Below are 26,486 nucleotides of genomic sequence, written 5' to 3'. Positions count from 1 at the left end.
TAGCCTGAAGGGGCAGAGCCAAATGAAAGATAATCACCTCAGGATGTGCTCATCAGTGAGGTGGCAGCAAAGGCATGCAAACTGTATAGCTGGTAATTTGAGTGATAGTATCACATTAAAACACTATTGAGGAAGATAGTGGGAAACTGCCTCAATTAATCATGCTTTGAAAGAATGATGGACATAGATTTGAGAATGAGTTCTGACAATTATTGAACCTAGCCCCCTGGGCCTTATAATATTCTCAGCAGGAGGAGAGGCAAGGCTTATGCAGTTACCATTTCATGAAATCCTTACAAAGCAAAATTATCATCAGTAGCATAATACATACAGGGTAGAGAACCAAACCAGTTAGAATAGGTAATTGTTAGGAATGTTTGGAAAATGTAGAGGACTGAGAAAATAGAAAATTTAAAGCAGGAGATAGAGAGAGGAAAAATAGTTATTTTAGGGCTGTGCAAGGTGAGATGGAAGGACTGTGGGGATTACTGAAGCAGCATTTATGGAGTGTTATACAATGGAGGAAAAGAGAGCCAGTGAGGGTTGGCAAAAATACTGATTAAATGGTAGAAAGAATCATAGTGAGCATAGAGAAGGCAGTAGAAGTAAAAGATGAAACTACAAACTTGATTACTGTTCAGGTCTACATGGCACCAAGCAAACATAGGGAGGAAGAAGTAGGTTGGGGAGAAATAAATAGATTTCTGCAGGAAATGGGGTTTAATCATAACAAAAACTTGATTTAAATACCAACATAGAAATATGTATACATGAGGAAGCCCAGGGATTCAGAAAGATATCAGGGAGACGATATGATAGTAAGGTACAGATTTAGGAATAGTTTGATTGATTCACTCAGTTTATCAAGATTGGATACTGAGCCAGATCATGATTTAGTATTGATGAAGTATTGTTTCCAATTAAAAAGATAAGGCGGAAGATATTTTAGAAAATGAACTGTAAGGGAATCAACCGTGATGAAAAAATTGAGTTCCATGAAGTAGTAGAGAAATTATGAGTGAGGTCAGGGAGAAAGGTAAAGTAAAAGAAAGATGGGAACATACCAAAAAAGGAATATTGAAAGCTGCAAATGAAATTATAGGAAGAGTAATAGAAAATGGAAATGATTGAATCTGAATGAGATGATTAGATAAGTAAATGAGAGGAGGAAATGAAAGAATGTAATCAAAGAGTTATGTCGAAGAAAGAGCAAAGAAAGAGAAAAATAATAATTAGAGGTGGGGAAACCAGTGGGGTGAAACAATCTTAGCTGAAGACTATGTGCAAAGATACAGAAAGTTCACAAAGAAAGAGTGAAATTGATGAGCTGTATAGGAAGGTGAAAGCACTTCCACAGAAGTAAGAAGGAAAATCTGGGCTAAATATTTAAAATTTGGCAGGAAAATCATGGATGGAACTAGGAAATATTCAAAGACTAGTATGATTTTGTAAGATTGGCATATGAATGTCAGTGAAATAGGTTATACCGTAGGGATATCAAAAGAACTCTTAAGTTGCATTTTGAACAAGGAATTGTATCTGACAAAGCGTTGCGTAAGATGGGTGCCACATATGCTCACTGAGGATTGAAAATGCATCTGGATGGCGCTTTCAAGAGAGTGCTTTAGAAAAGAGTGATTTATGAAAAACAAGAGCGATTATCTGCATCAATATGTGACAATGGGTGGAAAATGGATTCTCCATTACACACCAGCATCAAAACAATAATCCATGCAGTGGATAGAGGTCAGTTCTTAAGTTCTGAAGAAGACTAAGACAATACCATCAGAGTGAATGATCATGGCATTGGTTTTTAGGATGCGAAAGGGGTTCTGTTGATCCTATCTTCGAGAAGGTAGAGTAATAACTGGGGAGTGCTATTCTCACTTTCTAATAAAACTGGATGCAAATATTAATGAAAGCAGATCTGGCTGCAGAGGAAAAAGGCCATTTTCCATCAGGGCAATGTACCAGCCCATAAAAGTGATGGGAAAATTGAGTATTTTGCCCTATGAAGTTCTGGAATATCCACCTTATTCCCTGGATTTGGTTCCCTCAGAAATCTACCTCTTCCAAAAACTTAAATGTTTCCTTGCTGGTCAACATTTTTCCTTCAATCTAGAAATGATTGTGGCTGTAGACAAGCACTTTGAAGCACTTTCGAAAGAACACTACAAAAATAGGATAATGATACTAGAATACCAATGGTTAAAATGTATCAATATTGAATGCGGTTACGTTAAAAAATAAAACATCTTTGAAAACATTGTCATTTTCATCATTAGGCTGAGATATTTTCAGATCACCGTCATATAGTGCATTTCTAGCCAAACCTATCCTAAATGGTAGAATACCAATCAAAATTTAAAAGATCATACTTTTTTCTAAGAAACAAAGGTTGGTTTGATATGAGAAGGTAGAGTTTACCTTGACACTAAGCTCAATGTTATGTGAAAAGCACAACCAGGTTAAGGACCCAGTGTCTTCCCAGTGATGTTTTCCCTGAGTGATCTCGTGCATAGAGTGTAATGACTTGGGTGAATCTGAGAGTACCCAGAAACATCATGCAAAATCAGACCAGAGGTCTCCTGACCGGCTCTTTCCATTGGTTTAACATGCACCTACTCTTAAAAGTTATAATATGTGGTTTGTGTAAAAAGAATCGAGAAATTTTTAGGAAAACTGGATTTATTTCAGATATTGCTGAAATACCTCAAAATTCTTCAAAGTACATCTTTTGAGCATTGGCACACTTTTGCCTTTTCCGTGACTTGAAGGTTCCCTGGTAGGCAGATTCCGGAAGGTCCTTAAGGGTATATGTGCAAGTTTCTTTGATGGCACTTAGGGTCCCACGGTGGTTTCCTTTGTGGTAGGATTTCACTTTTGGGAATAGAAAATAGTCTGCTGGTGCCTAGTGGGGACTGAAAGTGGGTTGGGGAATCATTGCAACACCGTTGCAGAGGGTCTTCAAAAGCAGACACTTGACTTTGCTTTTGGTCACCCATCAAAACTTTCGGGACTAGTTTAGGTTAGATCTTTCACATCACCAAATTTTCAGTGATAATGGTATGCACTGTCATCTTATCAATGCCAATCTGATTTGTGATCATGCACACACTTAATTGATGGTCTGAATTCAGCATTTCACACACACATCAGGAAAAAGTTGTTCCCGATACTTTTTATACAAACCTTGTGTATATTGTAAATAGCTTCATAATTTTTTAATTGAATTCTATTTATACTCCAATGGCTAAAGCTAAATTACACTCCAAGCTTTCCTGTATGCATTTTTAATATGCCACACACTGCATAATTATGTAGATTAGCCTATGTGATGATAAAGGTTCAGAAAGTTTTGATGATGGTTGTATGAATTTATTGTTGTTTTTGCAAAAAAACCTAGTGCGTTAAAAGTTAGTTGGCTCATTTATCTCATGTGGCATTTTATAGTAATCATAATTGTGAGTTTTAGTTAACTACAAACAATTACCCATATATCTACGATTCATTTGTCTCTTTTAAAATTAAACATTATTCTTTTCTAACTAGGGGTGCAGTATCTAGGACATTCAGGAGCCCTTCTTCGTCTTCATCTCCATGGGGATTACCCAATGGATCCTCTTACCGAATGGGCAGAGCACGGCAAACTGGAGCTGCTCTTGACCCTAGTGTCACCCAGAAGGCACTTCTCAAAGCACATCGAATTTCCAATGGAATTGAATCTTTACTGACACAGTATACTGTAAGAGATGGTAAGTTACCATTTTACACTTAAAAGGTTGATTTGGAATAATGATTTGCAGTCAGGATGGAAATATAACAATGCCATGTGGGTATACTACTTGCTTAAGATTTGGAAAATGCCTATCTTGGACTATAAACTATAAAAATAGTGTTTTAATTTGTTAAAGCTCAATGGAGCTTATAAGAGTTAATTATTTGATATTTGGGCCATAATCTGCTTTCATATAATATCTTAGCGGCCACTCTTTCATGTGGATTGATGGATCTAAATAATAACAGTTCCATTTAAGTTTTATTTAAATGTTTGTTAATACTCCTCCCTTACAATGAGGAAAATAAAATATTAAATCTCCATGTGTTTTTGAATTCAGAGAAATTTAATTGAAGTATTTTATTATTGTTTCAGAAAATTATTCAAATGATGTAAACTTTATAAATATTTATCATTACAGCCTCCCAAAAATATGAATTATTTATAAGAAATCACAAGGATAAATTTTGTGGATCAGGGAACTTTTCTAGTTCGTACAATTGAAGTTGGATGATAGATGTTTCTATATAGATCAGATAACTTAATAGATTAAAGCCAACATGATATTTTTTAGAAAATATTGTACTAAAATTTCATAAATTGTAAAAATTTCTTCTCCTAGTGCTATGACCTTCAAAAAAACTCAGTAGGATATGACCTCCAGCCAGTCAAGTACTTTCTTCTATTTTGGCTGGGAGATGCACATTGAATGGCTCATAGCCCCACTAGAAATGAATCACTGATTAACCAGGGGAAAGAATATCATCAGAAGGGAAGGTCACTTTTCCCTGAAAAAATATTTGTAAAAATTTTGAATAATGTAATAAAAATATGCTAATTAGAACGATCATCATTTTATGTAAACTATAGTGTCCCACATATATACCCTTGTCCTCTTAGGGGCAATGCCCTCTCAGAATTTTTACCATATCATCCTTCATTGAATGAATTTTCAATATTTATAGGTCGTGCAAGCAGTTTAGGGATGAACATCAAGAAATCTGAACCTAGTTGTGGCTCTACACCAGCTCGACTTTGCAAGACTCGTTATAATACAACAGCACCTATGTATGGAGTGTCACTAACTTCAGGACAACCTGTTACCATTGTTCAGAAGTTTCCAGATCTTCTACAACAAGTTGTTTTTGAAGTTTGCGAGTGAGTAATGATATTTTTTTAATAATAAAATGCATCTGATAAATAAAGAAGGAACATGGGTAAATATGGTGATGTGGAGGTAGTTTTGTCAGTACACATATGAGAGCTAATCATTTAAACTTGAAAAACATTCATGTTTAAAAGAAATCTTGACGAAAGGCCACCTTTTTATTAGTATTTATAATATTTGTTTGCAGCCTATTAAAGGTAGGCAGAAAACTACGTATTTGTACACTCATGCTTGAGCACTAATACAACAAGATATGCATAATTGGCATACTTGAATTTTTGTTTTATCAGTCATTGTGCAAGTTATCTTTTAAATTGTGATTTAATTAGTAAAGTAGTTATCAGTTCAATCCAATGAAAAATTAAAAAAAATCTATAATTAATTCCATTCAATAATGATTTTAACTTAAAGATAAAAATGTAATTTTGAATGTATCTGTTAATTTAACAACATTAGTTTCACCGAAACCCGTACTAGTAACTGGCATTAGTAATGTTCAGTAAGCTCTATAAGGGCTAATTATGGGATTGAATTAACCTAGAAATGCATCTAGATACTGAAATATAGGCTTAAAACATATGGTGATGTATCAAAGTGAGTATGCTTAGAGTTATGTACCACCTGACATGTTTTGATTTAATTTCAGATCTAATGAATGTGATGTCGTTAGAGGAGAATGCACGCAGACGTATGTTCCATATCTTTTCTTGGTCATCCCACTGGGACCAGTTACCCTGACTGGACAAGACTATGTGCTAGTGGAAAGTGGGTGTGTTTGTCGTCCAAAATATGCATCAACTGTGTCTGAGCCTAGTGCAATTTCAGCGATCCCAAACTTGTGACTGTGAATGCAATGAATGCCATTTAATGTGAGATTTATGAGGCAGGGCCTGCTTGTCTTGCACTGTGATGAAAACTGTTCATCTGGAAAAGTTGTACCTGTCTTTTCTGGTTGATATATGTGGATGCTGACTGAGAAGAGCAGATTTGATCACTATCACCATGTGTTATAATTTATGAATAAAGTCAGTATCATTGTTCCATTGGAGAAAATGAAGGGAGATTATAGATCATCAACCGGTCTTGAGTTCCCACAAAGTATTTATATTTCATTTAAGCATTATTATTATCATTTTTCATCAGAATGTTTGTGCTCAGCAACACATTCATCGAAAACCATCTCAAATGTTTTAATATTCAGTGTGTGCAATGTTAACAGTGAAGTCTGGTATTAGTTTTCAACGATGAATTCATCTCGCTCTTTAATCAATTGCTGTATTGCTCATACATAGAAGTTCCTATGTGACTATTACACCTCTTGAGGGAGTTCAGCCGTTAAAACTAATGTTATAAGAGCCATACCATCACTTTAAAATCAAATGCATTATGAGTCATGTTTAGACAAAAGAAAGTATAACAATTAATATGTAAATTGAAAGAAACTCAAAATTATAATTTAACTGATTTCTCTTATTTGTGGATTTATTTTGGTGCAAAATATTCTTTCCTATGATGTAACAGCTACATTTTTTACATATAGCTGGAATCACAAGCATTTTATCCAGAATTGGAGAAAATTTTGAAATGTGAATGCGATTTATATGATATGAATAAGCTAATGTACATAAGCTGACAATGGATCACTGATTACTGAGTAAATACGTAAAAGATGTTTTTGTGAGATAATAATAGCATGCAAATTATTTACATATTTTTCCCCAACATTCATTTCCAGAAGTAATGGTGTCATCAATAATAATTTGGAGAAGTTTCATATACGAGGGTCATCCGGAAAGTAGTACCCGTTCGTGAAATAAAGACACAAAAGTAAATATTAACAAACATAAAAAATTTTATTTGAAAGAGGATACTTTAAACTACTTCTCAACATAATCTCCAAGCAAATTAAGGCATTTGTCATAACGTGTGACAAGTTTCTGTATTCCTGCTGCATAGTCCTTCGCCGCCAGCTCATTGAGATACGCGAGGGACCCATCTTGCACAAATTTTTGCATAATGCAGATGGTGTTTAACAATTTCATGAACAATTGTTCGAGAAACATTGGGAAAATGCTCACAGATGTCATCAATTGTGACGCGCCGATCGTTCCTCACGAATTCGTCAACTGAGCTCACCAGTTGGTCTGTAATGACAGACGGTCTCCCCGAACGCTCATCGTCGTGTGTGTTCCCCCTCCCCATGTTGAAGTTGCGACACCACCGCCGAACAGACGACTCGTCCATTACATTGTCTCCATACACCTCCTTTAATTGGCGATGAATATCACATGGGCGAATGTTTCTTGCATTGAGGAATTTAATCACTGCCCTCACTTCACAACTGGCGGCGTTCTCAATTTTTTTAAACATTGTAAACAATCACAGAAACAACACAGGCAATGCTAGCGTCACGCAACTTGGCTCAGAGAAGGCAGACAAGCCACTGAAGCTATCTGACCTCGTCCAGCGGCTACTCGCGTCGTCAGCACTTCATGCGGCACGAACGGGTACTACTTTCCGGATGACCCTCGTATATGCTTAATGCTATTGAGGATGTTACAATAAGCTCTTGAATGTGACTATTTTGGTGCCTAGCTGGCAAGTAACACATATTCAAATGATGGGATGATTGATTTCGATATTTTTTCATAACTCAAAATTTTTTCATAACCATATTGATGCAATAAGAATATTCAGAATTGTGTTTTCAATGTTACATATGAAAGTTTTGTTGTTCATTGACTACACTGGAACCTCATAATTTATTTACTTCATATGATTTAAGTGGGTGTTGTGTATCCCAAAATAATTGCATAATCTGGTCTTGTCCCTCATCTGTGAGGGGAGCAATAAATTCCCAAAGCTGGGGTAGGTAATAGCATGGCCAACTTAAAACACTTCCATATCAGCATCCTTGACTCTGGTCATCTGAGCTTCCAGGGAACTGATGAAGAAGTGATACCCTCAGCATCTGGTTCATCTGTAAAGCATCTAGTCTCTTTAGTCTTGAATCTTTTATTGTGCTAAATAGAAATAGTTACATTTTTGTCACAAAGGCAACTTCATATCCTTCATTATGAATTTGGCTTAGCAGACTTTTACAGCAGTTCTTGAAATTTAATGCCTTTATTCATTGACTTAATGCAGAATCATTACAGATATTGCCAATTCAACACAGCTCAAAAAAAAGTAGACATTCAATGCCATAGATATAAAATTTTTTGTTTTGTTCATGTGGAAAGTAATAATGGCAGAATTTAAAAAAACACACAAGCATACTGATATCAACAACAATCGAAAGCTCCTATCCTATGAGGGCTGTCCAGAAAGTAACCACCATTTTACTTTAAAAATACACTGGAATAGTTAGAGAAAACTTATTATTTTTCATCTCAAAACTACATATCTCTACTATTTTTATACATATTCGCCAAGCATTTAAACATTTGTCATATCTCTTAACTAGTCTTCCAATTACTTCAGCATATAATTCTACCACCTGAGATCACAGCCAACTCTTTATGGCATCTTGAAGTTCCTCATCAAGATGAGCACTAAACAGTTATAGCCTAACTTTTCAATCGCGCTCCCATGCAACAGATTGGTAGAAATTTGTGGAAAACCATCTGAAGATTTCAGTTATCATAAAACATCCGTTTTCACAAACTTTGTCACCAATTTTCGGGTGCTTTTCACTGTTAACCACAGACTGGTGGTCACTTCTGTCATCATCATAGACATGTGTGTTTACTCAAAAACGAATTAGAACACTGATGCACAACTCTTGTCACTCATCACATTTTGCCCTTACAGAGTACAAATTTCCCAAAGAATGTCAACAGCTTTGAATTTTTTTTACCCATAAAAACCTTATCACTGAACGAACTTCACATTTGGTGGGAATTTCAATTGTATTGTTCATTTTGACTTGCTACCGTAAACAAACGATAAGTGGCACAACCTTCCAAGCACTAGCTCAAGGCATACTGATCGCCTCTGTGCATCAATATAGCGACCATTCAGCTCCACTACCTCTCACGCTACACAAAAACGGAGGTGACTTTCTGCACAGCCTTTGTACAATATTTTTTAAGATGAAACCAAAGCCCAGTTGCATGAAAGAGCAGGGTAAATGGGAAAGGGAAAGTGGGCATGGAAGAAGAAGAAAGGAGGGGAATCATTGGGGTAACTGACTAAGGCAGAGATAAGAGAAATCCTTGCTGGACCACATGCTCATTCACTTCTCACATTTGGAGTTCTTGTCCCTGCTCAATTCTTAAGATGATCAGTTATACTAACCCACAATTGGCAAAGCAACACATGCAAGATTGCACACAGGAGGAGGAATGTTAATGATGCAACATTTCAATAAAATGTTGGGAGTTGGAGGTATTAAGAAAAGGTTATATGTTTTGTTGTTTAAAAGTGAAGACAAATTTAATAAAATTATCATATTTATTGAGCAGTTGAATTATTATTTGCCACATTTAAAATAGTAAAAGTATAGTTACTAATTACTTTCACATGGATAAAGATATAAGGAAAAAGGTTGTGAACACACATAAAAGATGAAAACAGGAGTGGTGGGGATGGTGGAATCGAGTAGATCACAAACACAAAAAAGTTTCCTTGACTGGGACTTGAACCACAGATCTTCAACTTTTCAAGCCGATGCTCTTAACCACTTAAGCTATGATATAAATCATTTTATTTGGTCCAGAATGTTAAAGAGTTTGTGTTTGCATCATGTATAATGTCAGTTCACAGATTATCTGAACATAATGTTTTTCCTTTGTAAAAGTATATACATATATAGATACATACATAATATACTATATATACCAAATACATGTGCCTACATAAATATAAAAAACCATAAACACAGTAATCAACCCGAAGGTCGGTTTGGTAGGTGATGACAGAGTTCACCCAGTACTAAGCCCTATACGGCGTGTGAATATTCAAACATCAGGGTAGGGGGGCCAGTTCCTTTCCCTGTGCCGGTTATGGTTTCCCAGGAAGACCTGGTACCCGAAAAATCACGAAGCTTGGGTGGAGCTGCAGGTGCCCAGAGTGCCTTGCCCGGGAACATACATACATACATACATATATATATATATTTTTTTTTCTGAGCACACATATATACACATATAAGCAGACATGTAAAGATATCTGTGACCATTAATACTGTGGAAACATAGAAAGGAAAACAAAGTGACAATAGGAAGAAAATTTTAATTTGCAATGGAACATTATTTATTGTAAGAAAATATCGATGATAGCACAGTCATTCTGCAAAAAAAAAACTTTTCAACCATGGAAGAAGTCAAGAGTTCTGGTCTTAGCTTATATCGCTCCGATTGAGACTCGTCCCCGGGCAATGAGTGGTTCACCCTTCCCAGGATGCCTCATCCGACAGGTTGATGAGTGAGGGCAAGGCATGTTGCCGCATCCTTCCCCCTGACCTCGTCCAAAGAGGAAGAGCTAGCTGTGGTCTCCACAAAGAGCGGGTATTTCGGCAGCATTCCAAGGAAAGCCTTCTTCGAGAGAGCACTAATGGGGGCCATCACGGGCCAGGAGGTGGCCAGGGGGTAGTTTTTGTGGAGTATTGTCTCAAATCCTAGTCATTGTGGCTTCAGTAGCCAACTTCAAGAATGTCAAATAGTGATTGAATCTAAATTGGATCCCCACTATCTCTTTGAGTTTGAGGCCCAGTGTCTCTAACATGTAGAGGTATGCCTCCAATGAGGAATGGGGCTTTGCCTTCCCATTAACTTGCAAGGCGAGCGTGTTTAAGTGGCGCACAGCCATTAAAAAAATAAAATTCAGTACGCTTACGTGAAGAAGGAAAGTGCGCCAAAGGAATAAGTACTCCAAAAAGAAGAAGTCCACTCGTGCACACTCTCTCCATGCAACACACACCCAGCAGTAGCGAAACAGAAGGAATTTAAGATCTAACCAAGAGATAAGGTTTGTCTGTAACCATTAAACAAAGTGAAAGTTAGGCCTTCCCAGTGGTAGAAAGACTATAGTCAAACCTCATGCAATGCACTCATACAATTTATGCAATACACATATACAATTTATAATAATACCTGTGTTAGGCAATTTCCTATTAGTGGTGTATATAGGAAGGGTGGTTAACATCATCCATTACCTCCTCTGTGGAACTTACCTTTTTAACACCACTTGTGGTTACATGCAGAACAATAGCATCAAGATGAGCAGGTATTCTGTTCATTTCCTCAATTTTGGTGTTTAGTTGCTCCCTTTTATTCCAGTGTATACTTTTTAAAGGGAGTTTCCTATGTTTATGTATCTGATCATGAAGTCACCTATCAACATTGTTTAGGGATTATTTTCATTCTCAACAGGAGTTGTGTTTAAAGCTCTGCTGACTCTTGTGAGATTTGACACTTTCCATGCTGGAAGTTCTTGAAAGCATGGGATTCACTTCAGCATGTAGAAGTAGATTTTATCTTTAATGGTATAATATAATATATTTACTTGTCCAGCTCACAGTGTACATTATTGGGAATGTATGACAGGTGTATATGATACGTCAATTAGATATAGATCACATTATTTCCAAATAGAAGTACAGTTATGTCAGGTCAACACTTAGGTTTTACATAAATTTTCATGTGCCTTGATAATAACACTCATCAACCTGATATGGTAATAGGTTATTTTGAAAATTGAAATTCTGGTCTTATTTCTTAAATAGCTAGGCAGATTGTTAAAAATATGGACAACATTGATGTTGGTCCTGTAGCTACCATAGACAGGTTTGATGTTTTCACATGTATATCTTGGTATCTTCTGGAATTGTAACTGTGATAACTGTCATTCCTTGTAAAGTACCGTTTGTTTATCTTAGCATAAGTCACTGCATGACAGATATATACACAAGGTACAGTAAATATTCACAAATATTTAAAAGGAGGTCAACAATGTGCATAATTAGGTTGATTATATATGAGTCTTACTGTTTTTTATGAACTAAAAATACTTGACTTAATGAGGATGATGTGCCCCAGATTAGAGATTACTTATATACCCACTAAATTCCCTTCACCCATAAGAGTTTTTGCAAGGACATCAAATTTGTTTTTCATCAGTTCACCAGCTGACTGACTGGCTTCTTGGTGAGGATACAATACTGGCATCTAGTTTATGGGCATATAAATGGAACCATCATGAAATATTCAACACCTCTAAACTAGCATTTGCCAATTCCATATATTTTGTTTTTTCAAATAGTAAATCAAATCATTCGCCAATGTTGATATAATCGTATATTTAAGGCATTCTCATGTTTCAGTGCATCCTTTGATTCAGAGACTGCCCTTAGCTCATAGCAACCATAATTCATTTGTTAATGCCAATATAATCTTATCTTTTAATGCCTGATCAAATTGTATTGCATCATTGCTTCACCATATTGAATTCCACTTCTATTCACAGTACAATTATTGCTTTTCGTTGACATTTACGCTGGTACTAAGTTTTAACTCTAAACAACAAGCAGCCGTTACATTACAATATATAACAATGAATTAATTTTAATTAAAAGCATCTGAGAATTCCCCAATAAGAATGTTGAACTTATTAAAAAAACATCATCTAAGAAAGAGAAAAATCCATTACCAGTGAATAATTTCTTCAGAGTTGAAGGGTCTAAGGAAATTTCCTGAGACTTGGTGTAAATAAGTAGGCTTAATCATTTTGAGGGATGGTTGCGGTATGAATGGGATCGATGAGTGGGTGAGCCCTTCTGGCCATGGATATAGATAGGGTGCCTAACTTGAAGCATTCGAAAATATAATTTCGCTCCCATTTTCCACTGTTTTTTCAAGGTGGAGCTAAAATAAAATTGTTTGGTGATACTTTTCCAAGTATAATTGGCATTTTATAAAAAATAGATTTCAATAATGTTTCATTGACTTATTGAGTAATTAATTTTATGATACTTCTGTGCTCAATTATACCCATAAAAATAAGTTAAATGATATTTAAATGAAAACTAATAATGAAATGATCATAAGTTAATTAAATTAATGGTTTCTGGCGCAACTTTATGGAAACGATTCATTATAAATAAATGAAAGGACTAACTTTGTAGTTCCACACGAAATGAAACTACAAACTTAGTCCTTTCATTTACTTATAAGTTAATTCGATAATCAAAGTTAATTTTCCCGGGCGAATACCTACCTGTCGACATTCGATTTATATTTTCGATTTAAATATTTTTTGAAAGAATTGAATTTATTACTTCTCCGCGTAATTATGGACAAATGGAGGTGAATTTATTCTTATTTTATAAATTGAAAATACTTTAATCGAAAAATACTTATCAAATATAAATAAATTGTGTAATTTATATTAACTCTACGAAGACTTCACGGAGTCGCATTGGCATCCATGATCGCCTTCCAATTGGTATTTGAGGTAATGTTTAGAGGTTTTGTTAGGGTTCGTTAAAGAGTTTTTCTTAGCTCATTGAAAATTTTACATTTTTAGAACTAAGTATGTAGCAAATATTTCGTTGAAATAAAGGTCTTGTTGATCCTTCGGGGAGGTTTGTATGTGTGCTCTTTAAGAAGACGATCGACCCCTTATTGTTACGGTGTTGTAGAGTTATTTCCCGATCCTTTATTTTAGGAATAATTTCAGCAATGTTCGTATAATATCAGTAGATAACCTAAATGACGATTAATTTCTACGCCGGGCTTTTACCTGCTGTGTTTTATGTTTATACATCTGTGGCCGTGTTGACCGTTGAGCGATAAGTTTGTCAAAGTAGTTACAGCTACTCCATGACATTTTTTAAATGCAGTTATCGGACGAATTGCCGTACCCTGCAGCTATTTATTAAATCTTGGAATGAATTCGCATCTAATTGTGGCTTTGGTATGCTCATTGTATGCCTCAATTTCAGTATGTCCAACATGAGGAGCGAGATATTACATTGATGAAAAAATAACATGGCCAATTTCCACAGAATGGCACTGGTCAAAACATAGTTAATGGAATGGAAAGCACTACTTTGAAGTAACATTGAGTTGGAGACTTAAATAATGAAACAATGGCGCAGTATTACCAGATTTCATTCGATCAGCTGAAGCAGCTTTTCCCAGATTTATCGTCAATGACAGGGGAAGAAAATCTGCATTATACAATAGTTTCCCACGGTCAGGAGCTGACTCTTAATAACCAACAATTAAACAATTTGCAAGTTCAAGATGAAGTAAGGCAGGGTGCTAGCGCTAACGATTGCATATCTGTGGTAAAAGCAGAGAGCTTGAATGGACAGTACTGCTTTTCGGTCAAGGATGTCAATCAAGGGCCAAATAAGTAAGTACACAACTATAATATCTTGAAAAATTTAAGTTGAATTGGCAATATTGAAGTGGATCGATCTGATTTATATGGCAGTAATAAGCATGTTTAAATGTTACATGTAGACACATTGTTAATCCGAATTGAAAACACTGCTGCCCCGTTTTTAGTCATCAGTGCATGAATATTTAATTCCTCTTCGTGGTAATTCTGAATGGTTCCTTTTCTAATGGCTATGAAACTATTGACAGCCTCGCAAGCATTCTTCATCTTGTTTTCTCTCAGTTGAACATGCTATTAATGGAATGGAATTTGTTTTCTGTTTAATCCAATGGAGGGAAATTCTGTATTTAAATATTAAGGTGTTGGGCATTCGCATTATCATATTTTTTATTAGTTATTGAACTTTTTTGGGTCATAACCTCGAAGCACCCCGAGATTTTTGTAATCAAATGTATGAATGCATTTATAATTTGTTTCCAGATATATTTTACATTATTACATGCATGGAAGATATTTCATATGCTTGGTACCCAAAAATTGGGTTGCTAATTCGAGAAAGCAAGGTAGTCTGAGTCAAATTGTTATGTGAATTTGCCATTGAACTTTTCTGACACCAAGGACTGTTGAATTTTTTGAATGGTAGCCTGAAAATAGGCACACGTGCAATATTTACTGCTGCAGGAGATTTCCCTGCTCCTTTGTTTAATTGTGCTCATCCAAGATTACTTAACAAGAGTTGTGATGTCTGAGCCAAGTCATTGTGAACTTCCCTCTGGTAATAATGCAAAGTAACAAAAGGCTGCAGATACTTGCCTTACTTTACACACAGTGAAATAGAAAATTGGCGCTCTACCAATTGTACAGTTTCGATTACTTAATTGCAGCACTGTATTGGCACTCCAATGCTATTATATATTATACATTTTTTCAATGTTCTACCATCTAGGTCTAGTTTTTGGTGGCATAAATTTTGAAACATAGTGGGTGAAATGCCTTGTTGTTATGTTTATTTGTGATGTGCAAAAATGCTGTATAAATTATATATGTATTCATACACTTGTATGTATCACGCTATGAAAATTATCCTAAACAGTTTTTATTTGTTTCATTCATTGTGAATACTTTTCCATGCGTCACAAAACCATTAAAAGTATGGTCTAAATGATATCATTGTTTGGCTGGTAATGAAATAATATTAACATTTTGCAATCATGACTTGAAGAATCAAGTCTAATGTACCTTAAACAATATCTAGTAAAGTATTTAAAAAGGGATGGTTTTTTCAAAGAAGTGGAGAAGAGAGAAAAATTTAGCTTTGGGAGTCCACAGGCATTTCGGTAAATATAAGTAGACATTTTGACTAGATGTTTTGTAACAGGTGCACTGGTATTTTGAACAGTTTTGTTTTTAGAAGGTAGGAGAAAGCCAAACTTTTTCTCAGGTCCCTTAGTTAAGAATCTTAGTAATTATAGTGCTCATTTCACTCCCATTTCCTGGATAAGTGCTGTCAGAATTTTTAAATAGCAATCTCATGGATGTTTTAGAATCAAAGGGTGGCCCCAATGTTAGCAGAAGATGGCTTCTTCCAGCCTCTTCTGCTGTCAAAGGGGATAAATAAATAAAATTATAATATATATAACTCGTTTGCACAAGTGACTTGTTTTGCCTGGCTGAAAGACATTTTCTCAAATTTGTTTAATCCATTCCATAATAGGTTGGTTTATTCTTCATAGACTCTCTTTAAGTTTCACGAAAAACTTGTTAAAATCAACAATGCTCTTCCCTTCCCTTCATATCTAGCATATTTTGTTAGTCAGCTGATATTTTGTGTCCTTTTCCATGACAGCATTCCAGTATATGAGCCTCTTTTCCTCAAAGACCCAAGTATCGGAGTCTGACTATGAAATGATGAATCAGTCCCTATCTATGGCTTCTACTATGAGAACATTATCACCTTGCCATCATTTCTCTTCAGGGTCAATATCATCATTTTATTTTTCTGTAAATGAATTGTTTGCCATTCTTTTATTGGTGTTCTAACTACTGTTTTTGCCCAATATGTACACTATTCAGTACTATGGGTTTTTCTGTTTGCTCATACATATTCATCCTTTTTACTTTGAGAGAATTTTGATGCTCTCATTTTCATTATATTTTACCTTCGTCCCATACAGTTTGTATCATTTCTTCAATGCAGTTACTTAATTGAAGTTTGAATGACTAAAGGCACAAACCAACTGATAAACTCTGCTCTTCCATCTTTCACTCAAGCCCTCAATCCTTCCCATGTTGATTGTGCCCTTGTTTCTGTATAAAATTGAAAATGATCCATTAATCATAGACCCCACTGCCCGAGTATCCAGTCAACCTGAGAAAATGGGGAAATAAGAAAATGTCTGTAATTTTAAGTTCTAATATGGAACATGATATGAGAATCAAGGATTCTGATGAGAAAGATGTTCCTTTAAGTTGCAAGGTCAGGTTGTGTATCCAATAGGCCAATGTGTATCCAGACATTACATGGTTTGATACAATAAATCAGAACTGGCATTTATGATATTGGGGGGTTCTGCAGTGATGGAGGATGATACAAAATGATCTATACAAAATATACATAGTCAATTCCAAAGCACATGGAAGAAACGTGCACTGTGTTTTTCAGAGATACAGTGGCTACACAGTCTGCCTGACTCCCTTGCCTATCATCCATCGGGACTCTTCATTGTCTGCTCTCTTTTTTGCAATATTGATTCATGTTGTAGGTTTGCATGTTTTGAATATTCCTTAATGTGTTATTTTATTCTAAATGCTTGCACTAACTTATTACCCATTATTTTAAAGACTTTGTCAAAATCCTCTAAGGAAACAAAGGCATCGATTTCCTGGCTTTTCTAATCATGTGCTGATTACTGGTAGAAGGTGCATTTACTGCCCAATCATAAAGATTGTTTACTAAAGAGTGATACTAAAATTATAGCTTTGGTGTTAAGCAAGGAATGTAGTGTCACAAAAAATACTGCTTTGAATAGAATTCCATTTCTCTTCTGGGTAAATAGTTAAGTCACTGGTACTGGGTTATTCTTAAAGGTCTTATTTGGTATTGTTATCATAGCCTTTCATTTTTTATTAATGTTTGCATATCATTTGATAAAGCTTGATCCACCCATTTCCATAGCTGTAATGTATTTTTGATTGAAAATATATTGGTAGCTGATTTCTGTATAATTTATATTTTTTCGTTTAATGTGTTTTTGATTTGTTCAGTGTTGTAATTGCATTTGAGATGAACTTGAAGTTTCTTGTTCCTAATTGTTTTTCTCCAAAATAGTTCATATGAAAACTTACTATGTGGCATCTATTTGTTTGTTGTGCTTTTTGACAAAAATAATCTGATTTAAAACGTTTTAATAGTTTTTAATTCTGTTCTATAATAGTTAACAATTGAAAAATTGCTATATCAGAGAAGGCTTTGAAGTGCATGTTAAATTGAAAATTATCTTTGACCTTAATTAAGGATCTTTCTTAGTACCCACATCCATGATGGGCTCATTACAGTCCTTGCGGGCTTGGTTTGAAATTTCATATCCTACCTGACTTCTTCCTATGGAATGTGAGTTAAATCTGGAATTGCACTATCCTCCCTGATTAAACCTAAGAGAAATATGAAGTACAGGCTCTAGAAATATTTTATGTCAATAGTTAAAATACTCATTTCTTTCTATCTTTGGTTCTAAATTGGAAAACATTGTCAAAAGTTAAAGGAACAGTATTCCTTTCTGATGCCCTCTCTGAATGATCAACTTGTATGTTTTTTGATGGAAACATTTAAAATGTGTTCTCAATCTTGTGCGCTGAGTAGTCGAATGTTGTGAGAAATTCTAGTAAGACCTGATATAGCACAGTACTTCTATTAGCATGATCATGCCTTGATCATAATTTATATTTCATGGCAAAAAAATGCTGGTGTTACCTTATATGAAGATTTGAGATCCATAATTGAGTTGCTCATAACTTAAAGAAAAGTTTGATTAGGTCTAAGGCCTTAAGGTAATTAATGATATTATCCAATATAGGCAGTCAATTTATTACACCCATGAAGTCGGTGAACATCTCTTTAATAAATAATGAAAATACAAATATGTCTGACATTTTTATAACAAGGAGTTCCTTATCTATTGCTTTTAAGTTTTAGCATTCATTTAGGAGTGCTCAGATTTAGCAAGCCGAGGGCTACAGTCCATTTTATAGGGTTGTGAGAATCTCTTTATATTAAATGCTAATTGAGATATGAGATGGGGTAGTAGTGTGGGTTGAGATTCTTGTTATTCCATGGAGCCAATAATTTTGGAAATCCTATGTCTGGTAATTTGGTGAACTATCTGTTGATCTCAATGGACTTATTGAACATCTTTTTCCAAAATGCATGCATTTTTACAAACTTGTGGAAATACCCAAAGAACAAAGCATGAATAGGTTGAAGTCTGGGTAGTTATATCTGGAAAAGCAAATTTTTCTATTACAAGTGGGGCAGATTGGAAAGCAGTGTTTTTCTGATCAAATCTGGAATTCACTCATCCTGATATTATTACTGACCTAGGCCCAAATTTAGGTTTTATTTTAGCTAATTTGCAGTGTTTCATATGTTAAGAATATAGATAACTAGTTCAGGGAACCAGAATTCAACAAAAAATATTTTAATGAATCTTAACTTGAAGTATCAGATTCAGTTTATAAACTAGCCTGAATTATTTGCTGCTAATTAGATATTAATGTGAACAAATTGTCAATTGTTATTTAATGTTCATCTAGCCAATCAAATAAAAATAGAAATGCAGTTGGTTAAAATTGAGGCCTTAATATGCTCCATAGAGTTATCTTAATTTGTTGGGAGTGAGAATATTTACTTATGCAAAAGTAATGACTAAACTTCTCAATGCAACAATTTCAGAGATTAAAAATCGTTCGCCTCGACTGGGATTCGAACCCAGATCCCTCAATATCCAGTCGAGTTCTTTAGCCAGTTAAGCTATCAAGGCATCCTCTTAAACTGAAATTTTGGGGCTTTTAAAGGAACAAGATGTGACGAAATACCGTACATACGTCACAGGCATTCCTATATGTGCGCGACGCACCACAGTCCACAAGGTTAAAGCCAACTGTTAAACACTTATGGTGTTTATACCTTGTCAAATTCCAAAGAAACTGTGGGAGATGCCGCAAAAGTAACTTTTTACGGAATCATCCACTAATGTGCATTTCAATGTAACAATTTCAGTGATTAAAAATTATTCGCCTTGACTGGGATTCGAACCCAGATCCCTCAATATCCGGTCGAGTGCTTTAGCCACTTAAGCTATCGAGACGTCCTCTTGAAATTTTGCCTCGATAGCTTAAGTGGCTAAAGCACTCGACCGGATATTGAGGGATCTGGGTTCCAATCCCAGTCAAGGTGAATAATTTTTAATCTCTGAAATTGTTACATTGAAATGCACATGAGCGGATGACTCCGTAAAAAGTTACTTTTGCAGCATCTCCCGCAGTTTCTTTGGAATTTGTAATGACTAAACATTTAGAGGCATTTATGGATACACTTACTTTGGCTAACCATTGCAAAAAGGCATGACATACCATTGGAGTATAATTGTTAGGAATGGGCTGAATCCAAGATTTGACTAATCCGAATCAAATCCTCAGTGTTCATTAAATCTCTAATCTGAGGGGCCTTTAATTTTGAATTTCCATTACTATTTAATTTACATATTTCTGTTGAATGCAATTTACATTTTAAGTTACGAAAAAATGAAAGATTTTTTATATCACAGTTTTGTTAATCCTTAAATGCATAAGGTCATTGTTGTCCATGCATGTTAGTTTTTATTGACTTAACTTCAGGCAATTATTCACTTATAATGCACAATGTTAGGTACACAAAAACATGGTACTAATTTTATTGTTGGTCTGCTTATACCAATGTCTATATGTGCAGTTACAGAGCATAGGTCATATGCAAGACCTGATATTGGGATTTGATGTTCTAGGTAAAGGATTCTATTTGAATCTCTAATCCTTGACTTGGATCAAATCAATGAATCCCAATATCGTTCATAACACGTCTATCAAAGTATGATGTCATTTTGTCTTATATTTATGCATTGATGATATGTTAAAAGTGAAGTATATGTTGAGAGAAAAATCCTACTGTTCAGATAGATTTACACATTTTCAAAAAAATAGGTTGTTACTTTTGCAGAAATATAGATAATTAACTAACTAAAAAAGATTCAGAGTTTTGGTATTGTTGGGCATTACCAGATATTTGCCTGTGGTTCATGATATGAGATTTTCTGCATGTTTTGTGGCTAGGAATGCTCTAGTTTGATATTCATTTAATAGGAAAAATGCTAAGATAATTGATAAATTAAAATATATAGTTCATGACGGTGACATAGAGTTGCTACGGTATTTCAATAATGTGACAGTCTCGGGGCCTGTTAGTTTGTTGACCTCAAGAGAATCTGCAGTCTAAACGCTAGTGAAGAGTTAACTCAACAATAAATTTCCTCAAGAGAGCTCATAGGGAATTCAAAGAATTTGGTATAAATTTTGGAAATTTTTATTTAATTTAATTTTCTCATTTAAGAAATATTTTATAAAAAACTTGCCTTTTTTGGATTAGTTAAATGGTAATAGTGATTCGATAATGATTGAATGATAACACTTGTTTTATTGTACACAGTGTGATAGGGAAGGGGAGTCAAGATTCTTAATGTGCCATACATTTTTGGTGGGACATTTTGCATAACTTCTAATAGTTGGGTGGAAAAGTCCAGTGAGCAGAATCACAATGTTATTTATGAGGATTAGGAAACCTCATTATCACCATCAGTGCATGCATAATTTGGGCTGATAGCATGGACAAGGCAATAGCCAGCAAAATATCAAGTTGGGTTTTTATGTGTAAATAATACTATAGTACAAGTAATAGTAACATATTAATGGTTAAGACAATCTTTTTGCAATTTTCCTCATTTACATAAAACTAATTACTAACAGTTGGGCATTTTATGTTTAGATTCAAGTTCCAATTAGCAGAACAATGAGCAACTGAAATAACTACGATATACATAATAAAAACTAATTTAAAATCATACGTATTAGTTTAGATCTAATATTCATTAATCCATGCCAAGTTTTTAAAAGCAGTGAAAGATGAATTTAAAAAATCATGGCTATCACAGTACTTTTTGGAATCCCACATTGCCTGATACATTGGCAGATGCTTTTGATAATTACTGTAAGAGAAAGGAACTTAAAAAAGAAGAGACGACGTAGTAGAGTAAGACGCAAGACTTAAAGTAAAATATGCAAGAAGATGCTTTCAACATTTTGAAAGATAGGAAGATTTAGGCCATGACTCATTTCTACCAGACTTAAAGAGCTGTTCCTAATTTGAATTTATGGTTGGGTATCCTATCAAATTTGTTTTGAATCTTATTCAATGAAAGGAAGTGATAATTGTTTGGTGGGAATCAAAAAATTCTCTTATGTTTAAGTTATAACACTCGTGATGTGAATGGTGGCCGACTCCTATAACAGATTTTTCTCTACACGATTAAACTGCCATTTTATTAAATCCAGTATGCTATGGTGATCCAATGTACTGAATAATATGGCCACAATTGCTGCATATTGTTCTTTTTTGACAGGATTTTACAGATTTCATGGTTTCACTACAGTTCTAGTATTTCTTCTGTAGCTCTTGATTTTGCAAATTCAGTGAGAAAATGAAGTGAGTAAATGCAATGAGCATATCATGTACATTTTTGATTTTTCATTCATGGATTCAATCATGAGAGTTGATAGGAAAGATTCCTCCTAATTGAAAAATTTGAATGAAAAGATTGATAGAATTAAAAAAAATTATCTGATGTATTTCTGCAATTTATGCATAAAATATCACTAGTTTTATTGAAGTATCATCACGATCTGATAATGATGCTTGCCTTATTGATTCAATTCTCAAAGCTTGTCTTGAAACTTGATAAATTATGAAATTATTCTAAGTTTTCTTTCATAGAGTATATTAAAAAAGTAAATTCTACATAGTGATTATCTTATATTTTAACAAAATAGAATAGAATTTTGTGGATTGGTTAAAAAAATGAAATATAACACTCTTAGATCTTGTTAGAAAACATCAACTTATGATTTATTGGAATTTTGTGAATTGTGAAGATTTTCGTTATGGTTGACCATTGTAACAAATAATACATTAAGCTTTTCAAAATTTTAGAAACTGTAAATGCCGGAACAATACTGAAGGATTACATCTCTAAATGTGGGTGGTTCACTATGTGTTTTCTGGTGATTGCAAATCGTATTGGCATTGATAAGGTGACAGGGCTCAACCATTATCTCTGAAAATTTGGTGATGTGAAAGATCTACAATAAACTTGTCCTAAGGGTCTTGATGGACGACCCAAAGCAAAGTCGAGTGTCTGCTTGCATACACTCTGCAACGGCATTTTGACGATTCTCCAGTCACCTATGAGCCCAGACTGGGCACCAGTACACTTTTCTATTCCCAAAAGTGAAATCCTCCCTCCAAGGACACCGCCATGGTAGGTAGGACCACCTTTAAAGAAGTTTTCACATGCACCCTTAAAGACCTTCTGAAATCCTCATACCAGGGAGCCTTCAAGTTGTGAGAAAACCACTGGAAAAAGTGTGTTGCTGCTCAAGGGATGTACTTAAAAGAATTTTGAGGCATTGTAGCAATATCTCAAATAAATCCATTTTTCCTAAATGGTTCCCGATACTTATTATACAAACCTTGTAGTAAGGATTTGCTGAACAACTATTGAGCATATGAAATATTTTATACCTTAAGCAATAATTATGTATAAACAACTCTTTTTATATTTCCATTTCTGTATTCTTAAGTTGGCCTTACTGAATAATAGTCTAAGTTCAAATTTTAAATCATATCTTCACTTTGGTCTTAGGTGAAATAATTAGCAAAGAATCATCAAAAAGGCATTGCCTGGTTATTATCAATAAGAACTGTAAACATTTGAAAATATTAATCATTCTAGCAAAAATGTTTTTATGCACATTTGGCTTCCTGTTAAATATGGCTAATTATTAAAGAGAAATATACTCTTTTATAGCATCAGTCCAAAATGAAGATCAGCAGTTCTAATGTTACATTGGGCATGAGTGATTTTGCAACTTATTTCTTTGGCATATTCGAAAAAATAATATCACCTACACTAGGCTGCTCTTAGACCTTTACCGTTCCCCCAGGGAATTGAACTAGGAAATAAAGTGGGGGAGTGGTGTCGAGGGGGTTGATGTGACACTTTCGATCTGTAGCCTTGTTCTGAGGATTGATTATGGACCTCCAGTTCGGAGCCAAGTGGAAGACATCAATCAGAGGGTGTGTGGTTTCTGCGGAGCTATCGGGTGTCCTTTGTCAACTTTCAGCTGGTGATTCAATCATGTAGGAACCCCCTGAACCGTTCTGGTGTTCACTACATGCCTGAGGGTACCAGGTGTGTAGTGGATAGGTGATTTGAGTGCTGCAGGGAATTTTTAGATTAAAGTGTAGATCAATATGTAGGTCAAATAGTGGGTTTCTAAAGTCTTCCTTGCCATATTATTTAGCTTCAAATGAAGTGAGGGTCAGTGCTAGAGATGCACACAATAGTTCATTTAACATGAATCAGATAGTATCAGACGTAACATTTTATATGGGGTTCAATATTAATAAGAAAACAATAATCGTTAAAAATTTAAACATCTGTAGTGTCAAGGAAACATCTGTGTTGGTAGTTTATTGCCGAAGTTTTAAAACCAAAGTCGCAGAATATTATCACCTTATTCAATGCACAGGCACAGGTATAATTATTGGAAGAGAAAGCTGGTTATCCACTGATATTGCTGATTGTGAATTTTTTCCAAAATCCTTTTCCATTTATAGAAATGACAGAGCAACTAGAATTGAGCATGGTGTCTTTATTGCAGTTAAAAATTCTTGTGTCAGCAGGACTGAGGTAGTTCCAGGTAACAGTTCGGAAAGCATTTGGTGCTCAATTAAAAGTTCTGAATGCAAAAGAATTTATGTCTCTGCATTTTACAGGCCACTGGGTTACAAAGTTAGTTCAATACCAGAATTAGATCAGCAAATCAAAGCTTTCTTATCCCAATACAATGATCATGACGTTATAATTGGTGGAGATTTCAATGTCTTGTCTATTGATTAGAGCAGATGTAGTTTTAAAATGGGGGTAAAGGCAAATATATCTGCCAATCGCTATTGAATTCTTTTATGTTGAACTCGTTGCATCAACTAATCACTTCACCAAATAGGGGCAGTAATATTCTTGATATGTTAGCAATGAACATACCTGAAAAAGTGTTTTAACGAGAGAAACTATAAAAGGGATTAGTGACCACAGGACAGTAAATGCTAAGTTTTCAATACATGGGGTAAAAAATAAGAAGCATAAAAGATAAATTTACTTGTTTGAAGAAGGGACTATGAGGACGGTTCAATAAGTACCTGTGTTAGAAATGAAGAAACCATTTTTTCAAAAACATTTTTTCTATTTTTCAACATCGTCCCTCTTCTTCTCTTCTTACTTCTCTCAGCGTTCTGGCCATTTTTTCAACCCCTCCAAAAAATAAGATTTGTAGAACTCTCCAAAATACGCCTCTGTCTCGGTGATAACTTCCTCGTTTGAGCTAATTTTTTTCCCGCGAGCCATTTCTTCGTGTTAGGGAGTAAGAAAAAGTCGCAGGGGGCCAGATCGGGTGAATATGGGGGGTGCAGCAGCAATTCATAATGTAGTTTATGCAGTTTGGCGGCGACAACTCCAGATGAATGTGCTGGTGCGTTATCGTGGTGAAACAGCACCTTCTTTTTCGCCAAATCCGGCTGTGTCTCCTTCAAGTTTTTGTTTAACTGGTCCAATAAACTCACTGTAGTATTTCCGAGTGATCTTTCTTCCTTTTTCTAAAAAATCCATGAGGATAATGCCATTTGCATCCCAAAAAAACTGTCGCCATGACCTTTTCGGCCGATCGGACCATCTTTCCCTTCTTTGGAGCAGATTCAGTGGGAGAAATCCATTGTTTTGATTGTTGCTTAGTTTCTGATGTTTAATGATGAATCCAGGTTTCATCTACAGTGATAACTCGACGTAAAAACACCTTCGGATCTTGCTTAAATTGCAGCAAACACTGCTTCGAAGTTGACAGCTGGATCAGCTTGTTGTCCACCAAGAGCAATTGCGGCACCCATCGGGCTGACAATTTTTTCATCGCCAACTTATCATGTAAAATATTAATTGCCATTCCGGTTGACACATCCACGGCCTCTGCTACTTTGTGCACTTTCGTTCGTCGATCAGCGAGAATCATGGCGTGGACTTCTTGAATGATTTCCTCGGTAACCACATCTGCCGGGCATCCTGGTCGCTCCTCATCAAAAACAGATGTTCGCCCTCATTTAAATTCGTTGAACCAATATCTAACTGTGGTCATAGATGGCGAAGTGTCCTAATAAACACCATCCAAATTTACATCAGAAATTACACCATATTTAAAAATCATATTTAAAAAATCACAATTAGATCACAAGGCTCGGGAACACTGAAATGGAATTTGTAGACTCAATTAAATACCTTAGGCATTACCCTCACTTACTCCTGAGTGAAACATTAATGGCAAATATGTGGACAAGCTAACAAAAAAATTATGATATATTAGAAGAGTGCTTTGTAAATATGATAAAAAAGTCAAAGAAAAATGTTATCTTTCTCTGGTTAGGCCTTATTTAGAATATGCTGCTAGTGTATGGAATTCTGATGAAGATGGATTGATTGCAGAATTGGATTGCACACAGTGTTGAAAAGCTAGATTTGTAAATTGTTGTTTCGATAAACTTCGTAGCTTGTCCAAAACATTAGGGCAGCTAGGCTGAGAATGACTCTCGAAACAAAGGTTAAATTACTAAATAAATTTCTTGCATAAATTGGAAGGACTTCTCTGTAGCAATGATGTTGAAAATGTATTATTACCCCCATCATGCTGCAGTAGGCGAGATCTTATCAATAAAATGAGAGAGATTAAATGCAGAACAGATTTAAAATGCCATTTTTTCCACTAATGATAAGGAATCAGAATAAC

General features: G+C 35.1%; 2 protein-coding genes across 7 annotated transcripts in view; both read left to right on the top strand.

Annotated features, from left to right (window-relative positions):
• Nucleotides 1-6,544, top strand: part of LOC139700862 (uncharacterized) — a 70,057-nt gene extending 63,513 nt beyond the window's left edge. Inside the window, exons 5-7 of the mRNA XM_071599295.1 lie at nucleotides 3,553-3,755; nucleotides 4,744-4,936; nucleotides 5,593-6,544. Of these exons, the coding sequence (XP_071455396.1) occupies nucleotides 3,553-3,755; nucleotides 4,744-4,936; nucleotides 5,593-5,788 (592 nt within the window). The 3' untranslated portion in view covers nucleotides 5,789-6,544. The remainder of the gene's footprint in view (nucleotides 1-3,552; nucleotides 3,756-4,743; nucleotides 4,937-5,592) is intronic.
• A 6,784-nt stretch (nucleotides 6,545-13,328) lies between these two features.
• LOC139701040 (sentrin-specific protease 6-like) overlaps nucleotides 13,329-26,486 on the top strand; it is a 64,370-nt gene continuing 51,212 nt past the window's right edge. For 3 of the 6 annotated variants that reach the window (XM_071599606.1, XM_071599605.1, XM_071599603.1), the window contains exons 1-2: nucleotides 13,345-13,400; nucleotides 13,891-14,306. In XM_071599606.1, coding sequence (XP_071455707.1) covers nucleotides 14,038-14,306 — 269 coding nt within the window. In that variant the 5' untranslated portion in view covers nucleotides 13,345-13,400; nucleotides 13,891-14,037. Of the gene's footprint in view, nucleotides 13,401-13,491; nucleotides 14,307-26,486 lie in introns of those variants that run through there. The other 3 variants (XM_071599608.1, XM_071599604.1, XM_071599607.1) reach the window with 3 other exon arrangements.

This window comes from Hetaerina americana, unplaced genomic scaffold (genome assembly GCF_022747635.1).
Source record: "Hetaerina americana unplaced genomic scaffold, ioHetAmer1.1.p SCAF_11, whole genome shotgun sequence".
Classification (NCBI taxonomy): Eukaryota; Metazoa; Arthropoda; class Insecta; order Odonata; family Calopterygidae; genus Hetaerina; species Hetaerina americana.
Note: the sequence above shows the minus strand (reverse complement) of the source record. Positions and strands in the feature narration are given on the sequence as shown.